Source organism: Coturnix japonica, chromosome 8 (assembly GCF_054131305.1).
Source record: "Coturnix japonica strain WE chromosome 8, WE-NBRP24, whole genome shotgun sequence".
NCBI lineage: Eukaryota > Metazoa > Chordata > Aves > Galliformes > Phasianidae > Coturnix > Coturnix japonica.
In genome coordinates this window covers 23914675-23937021 of record NC_140670.1, presented here as the reverse complement: position 1 = coordinate 23937021, position 22347 = coordinate 23914675, and the positions used below count along the sequence as shown (strand labels likewise).

At 39.8% G+C, this 22347-nt stretch overlaps 1 protein-coding gene and 1 long non-coding RNA gene across 5 annotated transcripts in view; one reads left to right on the top strand and one right to left on the bottom strand.

Annotated features, from left to right (window-relative positions):
- LOC107316050 (VPS10 domain-containing receptor SorCS1) overlaps window positions 1-20598 on the top strand; it is a 402901-nt gene extending 382303 nt beyond the window's left edge. For 3 of the 4 annotated variants that reach the window (XM_085555282.1, XM_015867125.3, XM_085555283.1), the window contains 6 exons: window positions 2032-2163; window positions 11653-11752; window positions 15245-15350; window positions 15508-15668; window positions 17013-17131; window positions 18455-20598. In XM_085555282.1, coding sequence (XP_085411408.1) covers window positions 2032-2163; window positions 11653-11752; window positions 15245-15350; window positions 15508-15668; window positions 17013-17131; window positions 18455-18511 — 675 coding nt within the window. In that variant the 3' untranslated portion in view covers window positions 18512-20598. The remainder of the gene's footprint in view (window positions 1-2031; window positions 2164-11652; window positions 11753-15244; window positions 15351-15507; window positions 15669-17012; window positions 17132-18454) is intronic. The other variant, XM_015867126.3, reaches the window with a different exon arrangement.
- LOC146759986 (uncharacterized) lies at window positions 11639-21549 on the bottom strand. The gene is made up of 3 exons (XR_014948927.1): window positions 21427-21549; window positions 13534-13654; window positions 11639-11775 (listed from the first exon to the last, which is right to left on the bottom strand). It is a non-coding gene; the product is annotated as an uncharacterized LOC146759986 (long non-coding RNA).
- Between the last annotated feature and the right edge of the window lie 798 nt (window positions 21550-22347).

Below are 22347 nucleotides of genomic sequence, written 5' to 3'. Positions count from 1 at the left end.
GAGGTTCCATTTATCTTCAGGATGAGTTTTCAAAATATAAACAACTCAATAAAAGAAAATCAAGCCATGAAATAAAAAACAAGGATTATAAAACCCCAGTCAATCAAGGATATATTTCAAAAGCAGAGCAGTGAAAAGTCTTTTTGTTGTTTGCATAAGAGAAAAACCTGACAGCTAATTATCCCCCTTTATATAGTTAAATGATTCACCTTAAATAAGCCTTTGTTAGAAGTTCCTATAGAATCTATTGGTTTTAACTTCAATTTCTATCGCAATTAAATACACCGTATAAAAATAAGTTGAATAACTAAATAATTCAATAGAAAATTATAACTGTGCTATAGAATTTTAATGAACTTTTACTTAAGTATTACATTCTTATTAAGGAGTCTTGTGGACTTGGATAAAAATTCTTTATAAGAAATTATAGTTCTCTTCTCAAATATGATCTTCTCTGTATGTAAGGATAATTTCACATTATCACAAAATATCCTGTTTTGTATTACAATTGTAATTATTCCTCACATCACTGATTTTTTTTAGTTCTGTCTTCTACTTTTGGTGAAGACAAGAATGAACTGAGTACATCAGACAAAAGCTTCTGGCTAAAAATAATAATAATAATCATTCCCAGCCTCAGAAAATAAAGGCTTTCCATTAACTGGCAACGCTGTGTCTTTTTCTTGACATCTTAAAACAACCTGTTAGGCAGACACAAATAATACAATCCCCAGCTTCGTAGAGTACTTAGAATATATGAAACCTTTATGTTGTTATCATTCTTCTTCTAAACCCCCACTAAAAAACAGGAGTAATGAAAGCTTCTGGGTTGTCTCTTTTTGTTTTGTATGTGGTGAAAGGGAAGTGTTCCTTTCTCTTAGTTCTACCCAGTATTCCCTCGGCTGTCAGCAGTCACATGTAGTGGTGATGGAGAACTTCAGTCACAGTTCAGTTGTTATCCCATCCTCTGCCCATTGTATCCTGCAAGGAGCAGCTGCTCCAAGTCTTGAACCACTTCACAAGTCTTAGGTCTAATTAACATCAGAGCATTTCATGTCCTGTCTGCAGGTATCTCTGAGTTGCACCCAGCTACTGTGGTCTGCCCTTATGCGAGGATACCTCTTCACCCTCCAAACCAAAAATGAACACACCAAAAAAAACCAGTAGTTAAATTACAAGATGGACCATTCACAACATAAAGAGGCAGTGGAGGAAGATTCAGCAAACTCTGTTTCTCCTCCTTTTGGCCCATAGAACTTTCCAAAAATCAACAAATTTATTTTCTGGAGAACTCTGTAATGTACTCTGCAATGTCCTGGTAACAGCAGCTGAAACTCATACACAGAGATGATCCTGGCAGTGATGCCTGTGGAGTATTTATTTTCTGAATTTTGGCTAATTTTGTGTTGAAGGAATGTTTTTTTTTGGGTCTAGACTTTAAGATTTTCAGCCAACAATAGACACAAAAAATAATTGCACATTAATACAACACTTAATGAAGAATTTATTTATTTAGATATTAACTTATGGAACTAACCTAGAATGTGAACTGTAAGAATTTGACATGGGCATTCAAATCTACTTCACATTCTTTTCTTTCCAAATCTCTACAAGGATTTTAGGCTCTGTTTTGAATAATCAGGCCTTTAGAGTGCAGCTCAGCCCACATACCTTGCCTTTTGACAGGCTACTTCTTACCACATAAAAAACCTCAGGGATCAGCTCAGAGTAGGCAGACAAGTTTGAAACAGCTACATGCAGATAAAATAAGTTATACATCAGACTTGGGAGCTCCATTCAGGATGTGTGATGATCACTGTTGCCCTAGGACTCTGTATGTTTTACTGCAGAACGCTGTAAAATTATTAATTCCTAACTTTTTATTTGCACAGGATTTTTACAAGATTCTCTTTGCATTACAAGATGTAGCTAACAACATTTCTGTAAGAACTGCAGTGCTTTCACAAAGAAGTTGTCAGCATTCGATGCCATCCCTGCTGTTTATCTGTCCATTAATTGTCTATGTATCAGGCAACAGGTATTTCAAGCAAGCATATTCTGGTCGCAGTGCTCCCTGGCCTGCCCACATCTGCTGAACTCTTCATTTTGCCATATCAAGATGCCACTGGGGAAAACAAAAGAACAGCAGAAGACCTAGAGCAGGTACTGTGTCTACTTCTCAGAGATGCATACATGTCTGCATTTGTTTGTGTGTATGGGGTTTTCAGCTGATATAAATATGGTACAAACATATCAGATTAACTGAGATCTAAACAATGACAATGGTATGTTCAATATCCTCTTTGGTGTTGTTTTTGTTGTTGTTTTTACACAGAAATCAGCTTTGGATGTGTAATTAAGGAGCGGAAACTCATATGGTATCCCTCAGTATAGTTAAATTTGTATAATGACTTCTCTTCTGTGAGAGAGAACAAGGATTCTGTTCCACCTCGTGGACACTGAAAGACAGCAGGAGGATTTAGGGGATGGTTCCTGCCAAACTGCACTGCAGTGGCCTCGACAAAAAGTTTGAGGTTTCCAAAGATCTGAGCAAACTCTGGAAGATAGATCTGGGTGGTAAACCCAGAAAGAGCAGAATTTCATTGGCCTTTATGATGTTAGATTATCCTGCTGGCCAGATTCATAATTCTGGCAGTGGAGTTGAGCAACTCAGGCATGTTCTTGCCTGTATGAAGCTGGAATAGGTTATGATGAACAGGAAAACTGTACCTACCTGCAAGACCCAAAAGATTCTGCCCATGAGTGGAAACACCATGACTGTGACTAAAAGTTAAAACACCGCACAGAACAGAACTCTTGACATAACTCCCACTTTATTATCTCATGTTCCAGAGGCAAAGATAATTAGTCCTCTGTAGAGCAGCACTGTATCTGTCCATAAAGTATGTCAGTGGCTCAAGAGTAGATGTACACCCTTGCAGGTATGAGCTTTGTGAGTATAAGGGAAGAAGGTGCTATCAGCTCACAAATCTCAGCCACTGCATTATGATAAAATGCTCAGCATTTCTGAGTGCCTGCTACTCTATCTGATGGTGGACGGGATTTAGCATTGCTCCTGTATTTTCCCCTGAAACTGTAAATGACTAATTCTTTTCATTACTGCATGTATCAGCATTATCTTCCTCTTCTATTCCTATAGGCTTCAATCCACCAGGTCACCCATATTCTTAAACCTTCTGCTGCTCAGCATCCTTAGCAATCATGTTTTCATTTTTCCAAGTGCCTTTCCTCTACAATTCCCCCCACACACTCAAAAGTAGATAAAGGAGATAGATAAACTGCCCTGACAAATCTTTCCTCATTTTTCTAATTTATACCCCCTTTTCTTTTACTCCATCTCAAATTTGTAAGGAAGCCAGTCCATGAACTACCAAGTTCACATCTGTCCCAGCTCCCTTCCAACATTCAGCAGCTTACTGTACACAGCTATTTATTTACTCCCTTTCTAGTTATCCATCTCTTTTTTCCACCTGTAAAAATGGCATGTCTCTGACCACGAAGAAAAGGAGCCCTGACAGTTCTCTCACAACCCTTCAAATTGGACAAGAAGAAATGTCATTTTCAGTGGGATCCTGCATCTTCACTGGCATCCTGCAGGGCCCAAAGAGTAACCTTTGAAGAGAGTGGAATTATTTGCCATCTGCAGCCAGCTGGTTTTTTTAATGGAAAAGTATCTTCCCTGCTCCCACCAGGACCATCAAAGTATATTTCTTACTGGTCTTTGGCTTATTACTTCCCCTCCCTTCAGGGGGATTCTAGTAGAAAATGGCATTGCTTTCAGTGGAACTACCTAAGAAATGCCCCCAAAAGGTTTTTACACCCTTCAGCTCTGAAGCATATTCTGATACTGTTCCCATTTTGTCATCCTGTAATTTAGCCTGTAATCCTTTTCTATCCTTTCCTCAAAGCGTTCAGAGCTCATTTGCTGAGATGAATAATGAGAGCAGATGTTTTTGCTGATGATGGCTCAGATTATTTCTTAGGTACTTTATGATGTATAGTTTTCTTTTCTGATAGGAATACAAATCTGTTTTGTATTCACAAGCAAGCAGCAAGCCATTCAAAGGCTAGTATGCAAGTCTATGTGTTTGCAGGTGCAGACCCAAAGGAGTTCTGGATAACTTTACTAATTGGAAAGGGAAACTTCAAATTATACAGAAACCAAATGGAAGTGTTTTGTACAAACACTGCAAGGGAATAAGGTAGTGTTTTGTTTTCAAGTAAATACTTATTGCACAGGTTCATTGTTTCCCCACATTTTAAGGTCTCTCTGGTCAGACTCCAGGTGGTCTCTAGCTTCCCATTGAGTTCATAGGCATCTATGTCTACTTGTCCCATGGGAATCTAGATATTGCTTGACACTTGTTAGAGTTCACTAAACACAGTAAGCCACATGCTGTTGGGTACATAAATAGTTGGACTGTCAAAGCATATAAGCCAGGCTATGGACCACACTAAACAATGGATTTTTCCATTAGAATGAAGTATTTGTCTCACACTCTAGTTGAAGCTATGTGGCATAATGGTAGATGCCTTTTTTTTTTTCCTCGAGTTGATGCATTACTCTAATTCAAGTGTCTCAAAAATTACATTTTCTAAGTGCAGTACTGTACAGACAGGTGATAGCAGATATAGCTGCTTTAAACCAGTCTTCAATTACCCAAGAAAGATAAAGGTCACAGTCTGGTAAATAAAAAGAATTGCTTATCCTTTTCCAAGGATCAGGGCTCACCAAATACTCCAAAGGAAGTGATCTCAGAGTAGAGATGACTTCCTTTGAGGCAGACAGCCAATAAATAAGGTTAGGGAAGGGTGGAACATGGCTTCTAGTTGCACAAGTGAATTACTTCTACTGGTGCTGCTATCACTGGCCTTGCCCCTTCACTGGTGCTCAGATCACTGGTTCAGACCTTGCCTTAATATTTCCCATACAAGTACTAATTGGTGTCATATTTCTTCACAGATTACATTCACAAAATTGAAATCTGCATTCCAGATACTTCCCACAGGAGAATAAAATCCCTTTAAGTCTTAACTGTTCTTGACAGATGAAAGAAATGTTATGCATGAGACTAGAGATGCTTTCTCATTGTGCAACATAGGACAGTTCCATCTAACACAAATATAGACTGATGATCTCAGATTACTTTGTCCACTCTACTTACTGTAATCAATATAAACTTATTCTTCATAGCTTCATAAAGATGAAAAGGTAGTTCCATCCTGTGGAATCCCATAAACATTTTGCACATGCCAAAAAAGATCTTGTATTCACAACAAGAATGCAATAAATTTGCCTTTTTTTCCCCTCCTAAGTTACAGCACTGGTCCCCCTGCTTTGTTTCCCAGCAGAAAAGACAGAAACCTGCTTAAAAATGGAGAAATAATTGACAGCTACAAAATGCTGCTGCTTCATTTCCATGTTGTCACTGCAACACTTCTAAGACACTTTAGAGCCACTGAAAATAGCCATTGGCCACTTGGTCTAGAATGCAATTGTTAGACTATCTTTATGGACAAGCTAGGTGTATGTGATGACTATGGAATACAGGTAAGCTGGATTCAAAAGCATAGAATTTTTCCTCTTCTATGAAAGGTAGACATTAATTAGAAATCATTCAGGTAATTTTTTTTAGTAATTTTAGCACTAATCCAGCTCAAAATTGCACAGTAGGAAGAATATTCTTTTTACAATTCAGCAGAGGGCAGTGGTACAAATAGACACAACCAGTTGTTTCAGTGTATGTTTTTATTCATATGAGTTATTCTGAAGAGTTATCCTTATGATTGTGCATACATTTTTTTCTCTACATTATTCCCTAACTTTATGAAATACAGCAGGTGCATCTCTTGCTAAGTCAAACGTAAACAAGACGTATGAGAACACTAAACAGACATGTTCATAACAAGTACAGTTTTCAATGTGTTCCTGTGTTGTCCATTTACCTAGCCTATTCAAATAACTGTAAGAGCAGAATGTAAACAAGATGCAAGAGCAACTACCTAATGATATTTGAAGCCATCAATCTTATCTCTGAAAAGAGTTATCAGCAATATAGAAAGCACGATGGAGTCTTTGGCAAATGGCATCACCAGCTGGTTAGTAGCCAATGGTGATCAACATATTGCAGCTGTGACAATTATCTGTACTCAACCAAAAAGATGTAAAACGACACAGATGACTGAGTATCAAATGGACAGTGATGAACCGAGGAGGCAACATTCCTCGTGTTACGGATGCTCACAGGTCTTTGTGTCTATGTATCTTTGCTCCTTAAAGCAGCTTCAGGTTTATTTCTGCTTCACTGTATGTGATTCATCTTCCAACTTTATTTGTGCTGGGTTCTGAACCCCTGTCCTAGGCTTTTAGGTTTCAGCATATTTGTTTGCAGTACTCTTCCTTCCTCTTTCATAACTCAGATAAGTCAATCACCACAATATTTTAGCAAGGTAACAATCAAGTGAACACTTTCAGAGCCTACAGAAAGTGGTGCTAATCAACCCTAGAATTTAAATGCTTGGAAGAAGAGGAACAAATATGTAAAGTTTACTAGAAGAGATTTCTTTTTAACATCTGTAGCTTTACTGCTTGAGGAAAACCTAGCAACTAAGAAAAAAAATGGAAAGGAAAAAGAATAATATGAACATTTTATTGTTGTTTCTTCCTCTTTAACTAGCTTTTCTCAATCAACTGCTGGTGTAACAGTGTGCCATAAAATATATATTTTAAAATATACATGTATATTTTTGTTTAATGCCTGTAATACTATAACACAATAGGAACTACAACAATAATAGTAGGGTGGCAAAGTCCCAGGCCACAGCAAATGAGAGCAAGCCCAAACACAGCAGCTGAAAATACAGAAACAAAGAATGAAAATGTGCTTACCTACAGAATGCCCCAAGTATACAGAGATCTCCAGGCAAATACCCTTGCTTCCACTGCCAGCCCTTAAATGAGGTCTGGGAAGGGTTGGATCCTGGCTCTAGCCCTTCCTGGCACTCAGGGGCATTGCTTACACCTGTGCTCCCCTGGGTTGGCCCTGCCCTCCCACCAGGTGCTCAATCAGTGCTTCATGCTGTGACTTAGCATTTCCACTATAGTGCCATTGAACTAACTACTTCCATAGCTATCAGTAATCTCACCTTCTCATTCTTGCTCAATATAAAGAGCAGACCTGGATTCTTAAGACTCCTGATCAACTTTGGTTGGCTAAAGTGCATCCCTATTCATATTTCCAGGGTCTATCTGGGTTTGTATCTGCTGGTCAGTTCTACAGGTATGTTCTCCACCTTGTGTTCTCCTGGTATCTCACAATACTGTGGCAGCCTAATTTTGGTATCTTTCATCAAAGAACCTAAGCAATTTCTGCTTGACCCAAGTAAGTCAGTGACTTTGGTCTTTCCAGAAATAAGATAAGAGAGGTTTAGAGTCCCTGTGTGAAGTAAATAAGTTTTTTTTTAGGGTGAGTGGCCCAGTTTAATCCATGTTTGCCCTGACTCCTGTTTCACTTTTTTACTAGCAGTTCAAGTTGCTCCCTACCAATCAATGTGCATAATTCTTTCCTTAGTTGTTTATTGATTTACCCAATGAATTGAACAGAACTGTAGCACTCATTAGTTGAGATCCTTACACATTATCTTTAAAGATAATCTAGATTCTTAACTAGTACATACTGGCACATTTGAATCACATTCAATTAGTGTAAACCAATTTACACTAGGGATTTCAAAATTCGACAAATGAATGGGAAAATGCTCTTCTGAGTGATAATTCTGTTTCTTGTTTTATACAGTTCCTTCATAGTCCTAATTCTGACAAAATGCTGAGAGAAGCCAAGTTAATTTTTGTTTTGTTCAATTTTTAAATTGGAATCTCCTTTCCTTCACAAATTGTCTGTTATTATTATTCATTATGTGTCCTTTGATGAAAAATGATACATGAAGAATGGTTTCTATTACTGAATTATTTTTGCACATCATGCTTAATTCTGCAAATGAAGCAGATAAAGTCAATGAGGCTCAGTTAAGGACCAAAACTAATTCTGAAAGCTAATTATTTTCACAAGGGAGACTCTTCGAGACTATAAATTAGAAGGTTGCTATTCTAAGAAGTTACATCTTCAGCTGAGTTAGTTACATCTGAGTGAGAGGAACAGGGATGCTAAACTGATGCTAACCTGTTCCCCAGCCGAACATCTAGCTGTTCAGTTAGAGTTGCGCAGATATTCACTAAATAAATAGGCTGAAGTACTGTGATGTTTTCTCATTTGCTTTTTGAACAAATATCTTTTCATGGTACCACTTTAAATGCAGACATGACATAAAGACAGGCAAAAGACCTTGTTTTCTGCTGAAGCCATCTTATTACCTCAGAAAGTGTGAGATCAGCCCTTGTGTGCAGAATTACTTCAAACGTGTTTTGTTAGCATTCAACACAAATCATATGAGAGTCAGAACCACACCTAGGTTAAAGTCCACTGACCTGTGATCCGCTGAGCTAGAAACAGACTTGATAGAATAAGAATGGCAGAAATCTCACTTCTCCAGTCTGAGTGTGTGAGGACCAGAATCAACATCAGCACCAACTTACTCTGCAGTGTTGTGTTCAATCCCAATATAAAGTTGGCCTTTTAAATGTGTGTACCTGCTCAAATAATGAAGTTTTTAAACCAGAGCAAATGGTTTATACTTCAGATTAGTTTAGATGTATGGAAATAAATTTATTATTTGCTCTTAATTAAGCCAAGGGAATACGTGGTGTACTGTAAGCATCATGAACAGATTTTGCCTGTTTTGACTCTGCATGTAGTCCTGGAATACTGATGGCAGAAATGCTGATGACTTCAGGCATAAATCATCTTTTTCTTAGTTGCATTTATACAATGTGGTCTTCATTTACAACAAGGTAACAATGCAATACAATGACAATTAACTTCAGTTGTGACTGTTTACTTTTCCTTTCTTCATTTTTCTTACTACACTCTCGTGACCTCTCTTTTTCCTATTTTCTATCATTTTATCAGCTGAGAACATTTGTTTGCTTTTCTCTCATGCTCAGCCTGCTGGTGAGGAGACTGCCACAGCACCCTGCAGCTCTAGTGTCCCTGTGGGTGCCACCATCGCATTCTCCTCATCTTGCTGCAGGACTCCTCAGCCAGGCCAGAAGAGATATCAGCATTTTGTTGCATCTCTAGTGCAAAACAAACTCTTTGGCCCCTTCTCATGCTGACTTTTTTGAGGTTCTCCTATCTTTTATTCCATGCCCAAATACCTGATGAGGCCTGTAGTAGGTAACAACACTTGCTTGCTGCATTCTCAGTTATACATCACATGTACAGACTTTCTTTTTTAGTTAGATTCCATGAGCCATAATGTACCTGGTTTACAATATTCCATCTGCATCTGTTGCTCCAGTTTTGGAGATGAAGCGCTCTTTATAGTTGTCAGTCTTGGTTATTAAAATGCTCAAATTCTTAAAGAGGGATATAATTTGCTTCCCAGGCTTTCTTCACATACAACACAGCTTTATGTCACCGTCCCTGCTGCTCTGAGCTCACCAGATGGCTCTTTGTGAGCAGGTGGTATTTTTTCTTACTGTTGGAAGAAATATATTTACTCATTCTGGCACCCATGAAAAAAAAAAAAAAAAAAAAGTAAACTTTAAAGAGATATATTAAAAATATAAATAAAATGCCTGTAAGAGTTATTGCCAAATTGATATTGGACCAAAGGCACCTATTCAAGTGATCAGCAGCCAAAAATGAAGTGTACAAGCCAAGAGAATTGAAAGAACCATTAAGAACGTTAAAAAAATAGAAGCAGCAGATAAATCTCTTACTGTGATGAATGATAGCCAAGGAACATCTAATCATATCAGGGTAGATTTACTGAAATAGCTCAAGCAGACAAAAATGAAGAACATGAAAAGGATGGTTTAAAAAATATTGGAATGTTCTTTTCTTTCTGACAATTTTTCATTAATCTTCAAGAAGGAATAAGGATTTATTTAAAACAAATTAAATTAAGTGTTGAGCATTACTGTGCAGTTCCTCTTTATCTTGGCATGGCTGTAAAAACACAGCATTCTTTGCAGTCATGTAAGGGATATGGGGTGGAATTTTCTTTATCATTTTCCAACCACTTCTCCCTCATACATCCACATGCAAAAGAGTGGGTATTTTCCATTGGAAAGTTGCTTAGTGCTGTGAGAAAAGATGGGACATGAAACATCTAGACAACGAACGTACAGAAGACAAAGGAAACTATTGACAATTGTGCCTAGAAGTTTCCATTCCTTGATTAATCTATCTGAAATTTTGCTTTTAATATCAACATACCTGAAAATTCCTGGATACAATTAAAAATTAAAATGGAGAAAGTATCTATGTGTGCGTGTGTATGGGAAATTGGTAATCACAGCCTGAACCTTTGATTAATCAGCTGAGGCAAGTGTTGGGTCAGCTGTGGGAGCACAGGCAAGAGTAATTTAGCTGTGCTCCCGGAAGGGATGCAGCTTGACTCCATCTCCTCTAGACCTCATTTAAGGGCTGACCACCACTAAGGCAGCATCTCTTGGAGATTGCTCCTTGGTGGGGATTGCCTCAGTGGTTCCCAGCAGACTGAAGGCTTCTATACGGGTGAGTTTTTTCTGTAAATAACCTTTTGGGTATTTACAACTACCATCTTTTCATTATTGTCACTGTACAGCGTGGTATAAGAAACTGGTTTTACACAGTGATGTTTGCCAACCGATTGGACCAAAGCCAGTCTTTGGACTCTACAAATACAGATTTCAGGCACTGTTACCTTAGCAGATGCTCATCTTTTCTGTTGCATCATTTATGGTGGAATAACTTGCTTTGTTTTTCTGCTAGAGCTCTTCTTGTTTTCATCACAATTATAGAAAGAAAACTGAGAGAAATAAATGTTCTGTGGGAGTTTTCTTCCATGAAAGAGAGGATAAGAGCACGTTCTCTCTGTGAATCCCAGAAGAATAGATATAGCGTACATTTTGTGTAAGACAAATACACCTCGTGTTCAGTCAACAGCATAGACATTAGCAGAACTTTGAATTGTTCCTGATATGTTTCTGGAATCGGCTGGCCTGAAAACTAGGGCTGAATGAAATTAAGTTTGTTTCTAGGATTTGAAATTCAGCTGGGGTAAGAAGTTAAACCCGTCATTTTGATCCAGGCATGTTGGGAATATGCTGTAAGAAACTAAAGCTGACCACCTGGTAATTGCATTGCTTTGAGCAGATGAATGATAACAATTGAAAAGCTTATTTTTGCTATGTGCTGTTGTGGGATGGTCCCACAGGCACCATCTGGTGCTAAGTTCTTTTGGGGCTCCATCTGTATTTGCTGTTGGGCTGCTTCTAGAGGAGTGTGAGAGGAGAATTTGTTTGTATCAGTCATTGCTAGCCATCCACATGCCACTCTGGACACACTACATGGAGATGTGTTCAGCCTCCACAGAACATCTTTTTATGAGGAATTCATATTCAGAAAGTCCAGTGCCTTTGAAAAATCTTTGCTTAGCGTACAGCTCCATTTCCTACTCACCTCTTGGCAATGTAAGCAGATGATAAGGAAACAAATGCCTTTCTTATTTTCTTCTTTTTTACAGATTTCAGAAGTACTGATCCAGAAACTGAACCAGAACTTGGTCCATTTTGAGTTGAAGCCAGGGGTTCGAGTCCTCGTCCATGCTGCCCATTTAACAGCAGGTGGGTGTCTTAGTACACACTCTCTGTTGATATGCAAACACAATACAGTGTGAGGGCAGAATTCAAATGCCCGCTCCAGTTTTTCATTCTTTGTCATTCCAAAAAGGTACAGTGGCATTTAGAGCCAGCAGTAGAGATATATACTTTTTGGCTGTCTCTCTGAAAAATTCAACAACTGAGCAGCACCATAGTATATTCCACCTGGATCACAGAGTGCAAAGTTCACCAGCAAGTGGTGAACAGTTTCCGATCATCTGGAGAAAATGAATTATCACAGCAGCAAAGAGCAGTTAAAAAGCTGTTCATCAGTCCGAAAAACTAGAATCAGTTTACATATGCACATACACAAGATTAGGCAGTTTGCCCTTTAGCTAATCCTACCTCAAAATAAACCAGCTCTGAAGTCATGATATTTAATTACACGTGTCTCTGCGTATTCTGTATAGTAAACCCTCATTTCACAGTATAGTCCCTATTTAATTATTGCTGGAGATGGGACCTATAAATCCATGCTTAGGGTTTTAGGAATTCCTTTTCTGGCAGATCTGCTGGAGAAAAATCATAATTCTGATCAGCTCCACCTGCTAACATGCAAATATAAAGCTTCAATTCACTCATACCAGTGATCTGCTCTACAAAAAGCTGTTCATGGTATGAACAGGTCTGGCCAAGCTGGTGCCAGCTTATGTGCTGCCTTGTCAACAGAAGAGAACAAAGGGGGACTGTTTAAAAAAAAGTGTGGAGTGACTGTTTAAATCCTTCTAGAAGAAAGCTGTGTTAGCAATATTTTGTGTTTCCTTTTCTAATAAATTGTAGTTTGAAAGAATTGCCCCAGATGTATGTGGTTAAGGCCCCCTCTTGCTACTGCAGGGACATACTGGATTTAACGCAGTAGAAACACAATGCTTAAAATTATGTATCCAGCCTCATCTTTCATACAGGGTGAATCTCATCCATTTGAATTTCATCCAGATTTTGTGCTGTATGTACAAGCCTTCTGCACCTCCTATGAGAGGAATCTGGGATATCTCTGCTTGAGGAGGATCCCCAGCTCAGGGTTACCTAAAAGCTGGGCAGCTCTAGTCCTAAAGCCAGACAGTTAGCACAGGTACTGAGAGCATTTCTCTTGGATACAAAGCCTCATGTTCTGCCTTGTGTGAACCAAAAGGTGGGTTCTATCGGTGTGGCACACTGCTCTGCTGTGTAACAGAGACTGCTCAGTTTAGGTACGCTGCATAAATACAGGATATTTGAGCTTGCTGAAAATGTATATCTTTGTGTTTATGCACACACCAGGAATGAATACCTTTTGTCTGTAATAGATGCAAACAGTCATTTGTGCTGTCAGGTAGGTTTTGTTTTCTTCCCTTCTAAGCGATCAGTGAGATGTGAGTGATTGCTGTAACCACCTTCACAATGTCATATAGGAACGCTACAGGATTTTGTCTCTTGCAGGAATATGATTCAGCAAGAATGCAAAATAAGTCTGGCTTGCCAAATTTGATATTAAAAAGCCCAAAGAGCAGCTACTGTGATGTCTTTGAGGGAATATTGTCCTTTATCACGTTGCTGGTGTCATGGTTCAACTTCCTGACTAAAGAAAAAGCCCACTTTTGTGATATCAAAACTGGGAAATAGTTTAGAATTTGACAAAATGCCATAAGAGAGATTTATTTTGCTGCTGAAAGCTCTCATTTCCATTGTCGAGGAAGAAGAATCCTGCTTTTCAAATTCAAGCTTTTAAAAAAAAAAAAAAAAAGAGTAAGACAAAGCAGAGATACCTGGAAGTGGTTCACTTAAGGCAGGGCCAGAAGTAGACTGTAGAGAGCATTGTCTGGACAAACATGTATGTAAATCCATTCCCATGCCTCGGTGCACACATGTTGCTCCTTGTGAGTGCACCTGGTCACGCAAAGCAGAAATCTCAGCATCAGAGAAGCTACAGAGAACATAAGTGCAGGTATTTAAATTAATTTGGTGTGGACATTCGTGCAGAATGTGCAGAAACGAGCCTCTTTGTGCATGTTGTAGTTAAACACATGCGTTCCCCAGGACACAGAAGAATGACAGGTGTTGGGCTCAGCGCATTTCATGCCCCTGTGTTTTCTGTTCAGGCCACACTGGAGGAAGGATTAATTAATGGCAATTCTGCACAACAGATTGCAATCCATTCATCATGTTCATTTCTGCTTCTCATGAAAAAGAATTAAAACAATGTCCCCAACCCAGCGAACAACTACCTCTGTTCTAAGGCAGAACAAAATATGCCAGCATTCCTCAGAAAGCAGTTAAATAGCTGTTTGTGGCAAGGTTCTGAGTACAGCATTAGAACAAGAGCATTGAGTGATGCTGGAATCAGTCAGAGCGCCACTTCACCATCCCACAGAACTGCAGAGAGCCACACAGTACAAACACACACAGTTCAGATCTATGAAGGATTCATAGCAATAGATGTCTCAGCTTCTTAAGCACAGCCTGAGGGATGTGGGAAGTTTTTCCGCTTCTCCTGATAAAATCTGGTTCATAGGCTGGGTGTGATTGCTGAAAGTACGCATATGTGCGACACTGCTGCCAGAGTCCTTCTGTTTGCGTTATTTGAGTGATAAATACTGCCTCTATTTAATATTGTTTACTTTGTATTTCTGGGAATGCACGCTTCTGGATGTTTTGTGTGGCCTTATTTTGCAAAGGGCTATGAAAATGTGCTGCAAAACTCTAAAGAGAAGCACCGGGAGACTTCTTGTTTGACTAAGATTTTTTATTTTCTCTTATTTCTTTTTCTTGAACCTTTGCACTTCCTTGCAGAGATGGCTTGTGGGAGAGAGAACAGGGCATGGGGGAGAGAGAAGTGTTCAGAGGAGTAGGAAAGGGATAGATAGAGAAACTGAAGATGTCAGAGGTGTGAGAAGAGCTTGCCATGGTAAGGCATGGATGCTGAGGCAATGTCTGTGAAGGGCACCAAACTTCTGATTGTGAAGAAAGAGGATTGAGCAGAGAGCAGTACATTTGGTATCAGGACACTGTTGCTTCAGTAAAATCCAGTATCCAGTTGCTCATTATTCAGCAGGTATTGAGAGCTACCCAGACTAGCTCCAGGCAAAACAGGAAGTCAGCATGACAAGGTAGCCCATGGGTAGCTCCAGGATCCTTCAGAAAGTCTGGGTTTAGTACTCAAGTGACCTCATTTGCAACTACCTTCAGTAGTTGCCTGCAACATAATAGGGTATTTTTCACACTTTATTCTGTAAAGTGCCAGAGAGGAGAGGCCTCTAAAGAGAAAGCTATGGTGCCTTCAGGGCTTAGGCTGAGCAGCACAGCTAGTCTGAACCCAGGTTTCTTCCCAGCTGTATTAGAAAGAGAGAGAAGCCCTGAAGACAGGTGGACAGATGAGACTGTTATAAATACCATACAAGAGAATTAAGTACATATTTGGAGAGAGAACTTCTCCCTCTAGGCTGAAGGTGACTCTAACCTTCCCTCCCTCTCTTGCAGCTCCCCTGGTGGACCTCACTCCCAGTCACAGTGGTTCAGCAATGCTGATGCTCCTCTCTGTCGTTTTCGTGGGACTAGCCGTGTTTGTAATCTACAAATTCAAAAGGTATGACCTTCCCTGGGCCATTTCCTTCCCCCACTGCTGCCGGGGATTTGTTTGCTGGGCTTTCCTTTTCACAGTGATTTGTTTCTTGGTTTGCAAAAGCTAATGCTACATCACCTGCCAGAGTACCCCCCAATGATGGTTTCTGTTAATGTTTTAGGAAGATTCCTGGCCTTAATATATATGCACAGATGCAGAATGAAAAAGATCAAGAGATGGTCAGTCCAGTCAGTCAGAGGGAAAACATACCTAATGTCCCTCAAAGTGAGCTGATGAGCCCTGAGCAACTAGTAGATGAGAAGTTGGATGTCCAGCCCATAGGTAAATAACTTGCAGCAACCCGCAGTTGGTCAGACTCTGACTTATAATTGGCTAACCCTTTTCTCAGTCTTCCCCTTTCCCATCTCCCTGCACACTCCTCCTGCCATCCTCTTCTGCTGCAGTATTAGTTTTGCTACAGGAAACCTTGCTAACTCTCCCCTCTCCCTCACTGCCCTGTGGTGAAAGGGAGAGAAAGAACTTCAGGCTTTTCCCTTCTCCTAGTTGCTCTGTGTAGATCCTCTTCCCTTCTCAAAAACCCTGCTGCACTTAACTTGCGCTATAAGGCAATTTAATTTATTTTGCTGGGGCTGATGTTGTTATGGGGCTACACCTCACACCTGAGTCCTGTCCAGGAGAACTTCAGCCACCCTCACCTGGAGCATGGAGGTGAGCAGGTGATTCGGTAAGTCAAATCTAAAAGTTAAATATTCATTTGTGTTTTCACTGCTGTGTCCTTCGTGGTGTGCCAGACCTCACTGCCAGCAGCAGTGCTATCCTGACTGATTCACAGGGAAATAGAGCAAAACCTGGGATCTCAACACTGGGCTGCTGGGTTTGCCCTTAGGCTGATTGCTCCCACATGACTGGTTGAAAAAATAACATTAGGATTTAAACTGAACAGCATTGAGGTGACCATACTGGGTTCAGTCACCCATTTGCTCATGCTTATGTTATCACATCACCCCAAATAAAGTAAAAGCATTGGGACAAAGCAGGGAGGTTTCAGTCTGGGGGCATGTTCTTCTAAAGCAAACATTACTTAGGGATTACTTGGGTATTCTTCAGCTTTGTTTGTAAGGGGAAAGCTCTGCAGGCCCAGACCACAGGAACAGTGCTGGACTCCAGCAAATAAGAACACAGATATGCTTTACAGGTATTACTCATAAAATAAACAGTTCTTCTGATTCAGATTTGATGCATAGTCATAACTATGATCCTTTATTTTCACAATTTCATCAGCTTAACTAAGTGTTAGATCCCACCCGAGGAAGTCCCTAAATTGTGTGGGAGTTTGCTAAAGCAGATTTGATGTCTTAGATACCACAGAGAGAGAGCAAAGGGAAGGGCAAATAAAAGAGGAAATATGAAGTACTAAGATTGTGGCCTGTGAAACATCCTGGGAGGAAAAAGAAGAAAATCTCTTGATGAAATCAGTGTCTAAACTGGAAGCTCCAGTGCAGTGCAGTCAGTAGTGATCTCTTATCACACATTCACCAAGGGGAGATCTGGTAGTTATTAAAAGCTTTTTAGCAACTATCCATCAACAGACCTGGATATCCCTGCTTAGCAGTACACAGGATGGAGTGAGGGAACCAACCTTCCCATGTGGTGTTCCCCATACAGAGCAACCCCAGGCCACAGTCCAGAACCCAAGGAAAGGAAATGCAGCCAAGGTAGTCTGGACAGAGGACTTCCAAAAGGCTTGTGGATCACCAAGAGGTTTCAAGCCAAGACCCGGAGCGGTGGGTCCTAAATTTTAACAATTACTCTTTCTTTTTTTTCTTTTTTTTTTTTTTTCTTTTTTTTTTTTTTTTTTTTTCTTTTCTTTCTCTTTATATCCTAGAAGCTCCAAAATTGGTCTAAGTTGCTAAGGGAGAAACACCCAATTTCAGGCCAGGAACTCAGTTCCCAGAGTTAGTTGAGCTTTGAGATTTCTCTTTCTAAAGGAATGTAATGATCATGATTTCCACTGTTGGCAGAGAGTAGCAAATGTTTTCAGAGGTCACTCAGACTGAAGAGACAACAGTCAGCCAGCTGCTAGCTCTACTGTTGCTGGTGATGGGAATTAATCTCTTGAAGCCTCTGGGATCAGAGAAGTCAAAAGCCAACTTGGGGTTTGGTTTTCATTTGGTGCAACTGCAGCATTTTTGGCTTTCTACAATAGGTAGCGTTCTGTGGATTTCTCAGCTGTACCCAGCACTGTTGGATGCTGTATTGAACCAGAAATTGGCCTTTTATTCATCCTTGAGTTTCACCTGTAACTACAAGAGTGAGCACAAAAGGGACAGATAGTCTCAATTCTCTATCAAAAGAAATCCTTCCAACAAACTTCCTAGGAGCTTGTTTTTCAATTCTGGCAGTAAGATGAATGTGGAAACTAAATCATCATTGACAAAATGGGAAGGTCTGGACGTAGATGTGAATAAAATAAAGTGAAAGGCTCTTTCCACTTGTATACAACTACTTCACATGTTTGTGTAAATCAGCAACTCCTTTTTTAATGAGCTTTCCTCCTTTTGGGAAAACCAAACAAGACTGTAATTGGGTGTTTCTCTTTTCTATGCCTGTTCAGAAGCTGGGTTTTTTTCCAACTCCTTTGACTAACATTCAGAGACCTTTCCTTGGAGGAATGCAAATGAATGTCCCTGGATCATTTAATTTTCTCTCCAAACCCTGGCAGCAAAAAAAAAAAAAACAAAACAAAAACACCACAGTTCCTATTTTCTGGGTGTGAGTAGTTTAGGCTCTTCTTTTGCAAAGGCAAACCTTAAGGTTATTTATGAAATCTCCAATACCTTCTAATTACAAAAGAGATACACTTTTCCTCTGAGGACCTCAGCCCCTTCTTCCCTCTGGCCTCTCCCTCTTCTGTTCTACATGGGTGAATCATCTTCATTAGCAAAAGAACAGTACATCACCTTCGGTGTTTTGAATGACAAGAAAACTTTTGTGGGAAGAACATATCAGTCTGGAACCCTTCGATCCCAAAGGTGATACCTTCAAACATCATCGACAAAACACACCTAGTATTTACTGACTCTCATTTTGTTCTCTCTTTGCCACAGGAAGTATTTCCACAGCTGCTGAGCCCCAGAGCACAAAAGAAATCCCTACCTATGTAAATGGTTGAATTGAGGACAACGATATATATCTATATTGGAGAAAAAAAAGAGAACTCATTGCATTTGGACTTTTTAATTCTTCAGATGACAAAGGGTTTTTAGCTTTAAGCCTGTGCATGTGGACATTATACTGAGACCATAGCAGAACTGCATTGTACAGGTGTTCAATTTTAGTGGGGGGTGGGGGGAGGAGGAACTGATATCACTATTCACCCCTACAGCCCTTTCCCTCACCCCTCCACTCTCTTTTCTTCTGATCTGTCTCTAATTTGTAGAAAATTCATAACGATATAGGCCAAGAATATGCATGGGGGTCTCTTCTTTAGGGAGATGGGTGGGCTGGGATTTGTGGGGAGAAGAGCTGGGGAGGTGGGAGGGAGCACTTAGGGTTCTTGGCTTTAGATTTAACAGCTCTTTTAGCACTTTGGGCTGGGGGAGGGCTAGCCACCCCAGCAGACTTTCATAGGACACAAAAGAAATCACACTGGAGTTTAAAGGCACTGAAAATCTTCTTGGATCAGTCTGGTTTATGTCTTAGTTTGGACTCTGCCCTTCATTCCTCTAGCTGCAGCTGCTGCCCGTGCCCCAAAGTTGAGCTAAAACTGAGTATGAGCTCGGGCAATCCCAACTGCAAAGCCAGGCTCCTTCTTATCAAACAGCTGTTTAGCCTACTCACACCAAGGCACCTCTTTGATAGTACTATTTGGAAATAACTTTCTGCCTCCTAACCTTGGACTGAACAGAATTAGGATGCATTACAGGCAGGTAGGTCTGTATTGCCAGCATGAACATACTTACACTGTGTTTTGTACCAGTGTTACACCTTAAATTCTGACTAAGATAAAATCTAATAATGCTCTATACTGCTTTTATTGTTTATCTTGGGAGTTGTCTGGGGAGGTCCAGGAGATCCCTGCCTTTTGGGAGTCACCCCAAGGCCTGCCATTTGTTTGAAAGACATCTGTCCACATAACAGGGAGCAGGGGGAACAGTCTGTTTGCAGTTTCTCATTACTTTCTTGGAAAACCTGTTTGTTTTCTGCAAACTACTACTGTTTGAGGTGGAAGAGGGGAGAGCTAAGCTGCATTAGGTTTGAGCATGTTCCCATATATTTTGAGCCCTGGCACTGCAGGACAGTTGTTGTACAAGGTCTGAGTTCCTACCAGTAATGTACGTGGTGTCCTACATTGCAACTGGAAATGTGACTTAAGGGCATGTGTATGTAGGCTACACAGAAGAATGGGGAAAGCAAAGTTAGCACACCTCAAACAAGTCCTTCCAGAGCACCAGGTATCTGACTGAAGCCTATCCTATGGCCACCACGATTGCTGATTTACAACACCACTCAGGTAAATTCAGAAATAAGATTTTGGTTTTAAGTGCAAAGAAAGAAATACAGTTGCCAATCCACATTTATTAGCTATGCTAGGTGAAAACCAGTAGCAGACAGTTCATAATTGGTGTAGCAGGATTAGGATGCACCCTGATTCCTGATATGAATATGTTTTGTTCAATGGATGTTACACAAGGCAACCTTTGTCAAATATGGGGCAAAACAACATTCTTGGCATTGCTTGGGGTCCTGGAGCTGGGGGGGATGATTTTGAATTTCTCTGTCACAAATTGGACATCAAGACCACCCACCCTCCTAGCTGGCAAAAAAACCCAAACAAACACAAAACAAATATAAGAGCATCTATCAAACCTATAGTAGGCAAAGGACGATCACAGCCAGAAGTCCTCTGCCACTTTCTCTAGTCTCTCTGCAGACAGGTAGAAACACAGCAGTTTATATGGCTTTGCTATTGTGTTTGCAACTACAGCTTTAAGAAAGATGGGAAAGTTTTGGTAGCAACTGTATAATAATCCCCACTGAAGTCCAACATTAGCCAACTTATTTTTATAGTAAGCCAATCAAAAAGTTTTCTTATAGTGTTTGAACTATTTCTAATTTTAAAATTACTTTTTTTTGATGTATTTTTTCATCTTTTTTTTCCCTTTCGTTAAATACAATGTAGCGTAATGTATTGCTATTGTTTATTGCTTTTACAGTCATATTTATTAAACAGATTATGTCTCTAAATGAAGGCCTGTGTTTCTGTTGCTCATTTTAATGCTCTCTCCTAGACTGAGATCACTGACTATGTTAAAACAGTAGGAAAACCTTTGAAAATAAAGGGATTTTCAGTAGCATGGAAGTGAGAGAGGATGGATGAAGTGTGCTTCTGAAAAAATGCTTTACTTACAAGTGAAGATTAAGATAACTTTCTTAGCCCTCAGGCAAAGTGCTTTATAATATAAGTAAAGCTTGGTACTCTTACATTCTGCAGGAAGAGAAACTGGGAGAAGATGTTGTTTCTCTGGTTTCCAAAGAGTCACTGGATTGAGCTCTTTTGAGCTCCAGCTCTGTTCTTTGCCTATGGTTATCTGCCCCTATACTCAATTGCTGTTAAAGGTTCCTTTGAAATATGTTTTGGAGTACCCTTTTGCTGACATTGATAAAAGAAATTTTTTTGGGTACTGCTAGTACTACTTAGGTTTTACATGTGAAAGCAATGAAACATAGTTAAATTTCAGTCCTCTTACCAAGTAACAGTGGGTGCATGTTGTTAAGAAAAACACGTAGCTGCTCTACTTTTCAAGTTGGGATGAAAGCAACAGATTGTTTGCAGGCCTCCCTGCCACCAAAGCCATGGTATTGCATGGTAAGTACAGAAGTTTGCTTACTGGAGGAACATGGCATTTTCCCATCCTGGTAAACACCCAGTATAATTAGTAGCCTGAAATGCTGAAGCAGACGCTAGCATTTCCTTACCTTCTATTCAGGGTTGAAAAGCTGGTGCAATGATGTCCATTGTGCAGCGACTCAAGAAGCATGTGTTGATGTAATCTGCTTTTATAGTTCAAGTGCTCACCTGAATTAGGGGACATCTGCAGTGGCCGTAAACAGCAAGTCTGGCAGGAACTTCTAAAGCATATTCAGATGATTCTCTTTAGCTTGTATGTTTCCTGAGGTGGAGACTGGTACATGTTGTTGTTTTCTGGTTTGTATAACAATAACAGCAATGAATTGCTAATGTCTGAACACAGGTAATAAACAAAGAATACACTCAGAATACCCAATATGGATACTGAATGCAAATCTTCCCTCAGTAATATTATACCTTAAGAGATTAAAAAAAAAAACAACAACAAACAAAACAAAACAAAACCTTTTTGTCCTTTGATTTGAAAAAGCAGGGCGTTAAAGTATCATTTAAAAACTCAACATCTTTTACTGCAATCATCTTAACTGCCAGGACAGAGACATGGATGAGACAGACTTACTGGATTCAGAGGGATGGATTCATACTTCTCCATCTACTGAGGCTAAGATGCTGGATTGCCTTTCCTTGAAATAAGCGGGTGTTAGTGGTCAAATACTTGTGATGCTCTAGTCCTCAAGCAATACTAACAACATGACTACATTTAGAATCATAGAATCACAAGGTTGGAAAGGACCTACAAGATCATCTAGTCCAACCGTCCTCTCTTTACCATGTCTACAGGAAACCCCTAAACCATATCCTAGTTCCCTATCCAGGTGCTTCTTGAACACTGCCAATTTCTGACAACTGCATTTAGTCTGGTACCTACAGCTGATAACAAGGGATTAGTATTTTATCTGTGTGCCGTCATCTCGCATTGAATGCATGGAAAGTTTCCTTGCCACATTACATCTCTAGGTACATTTGGTGTTTTGAGTGCTACACTTGGTTGCAGAGCTACCGTCTTCATGCTGTTAAAAAAAGGTTTATCTTCCTTTAGTTAATAAGATGCAATCTTTGCATCTCATT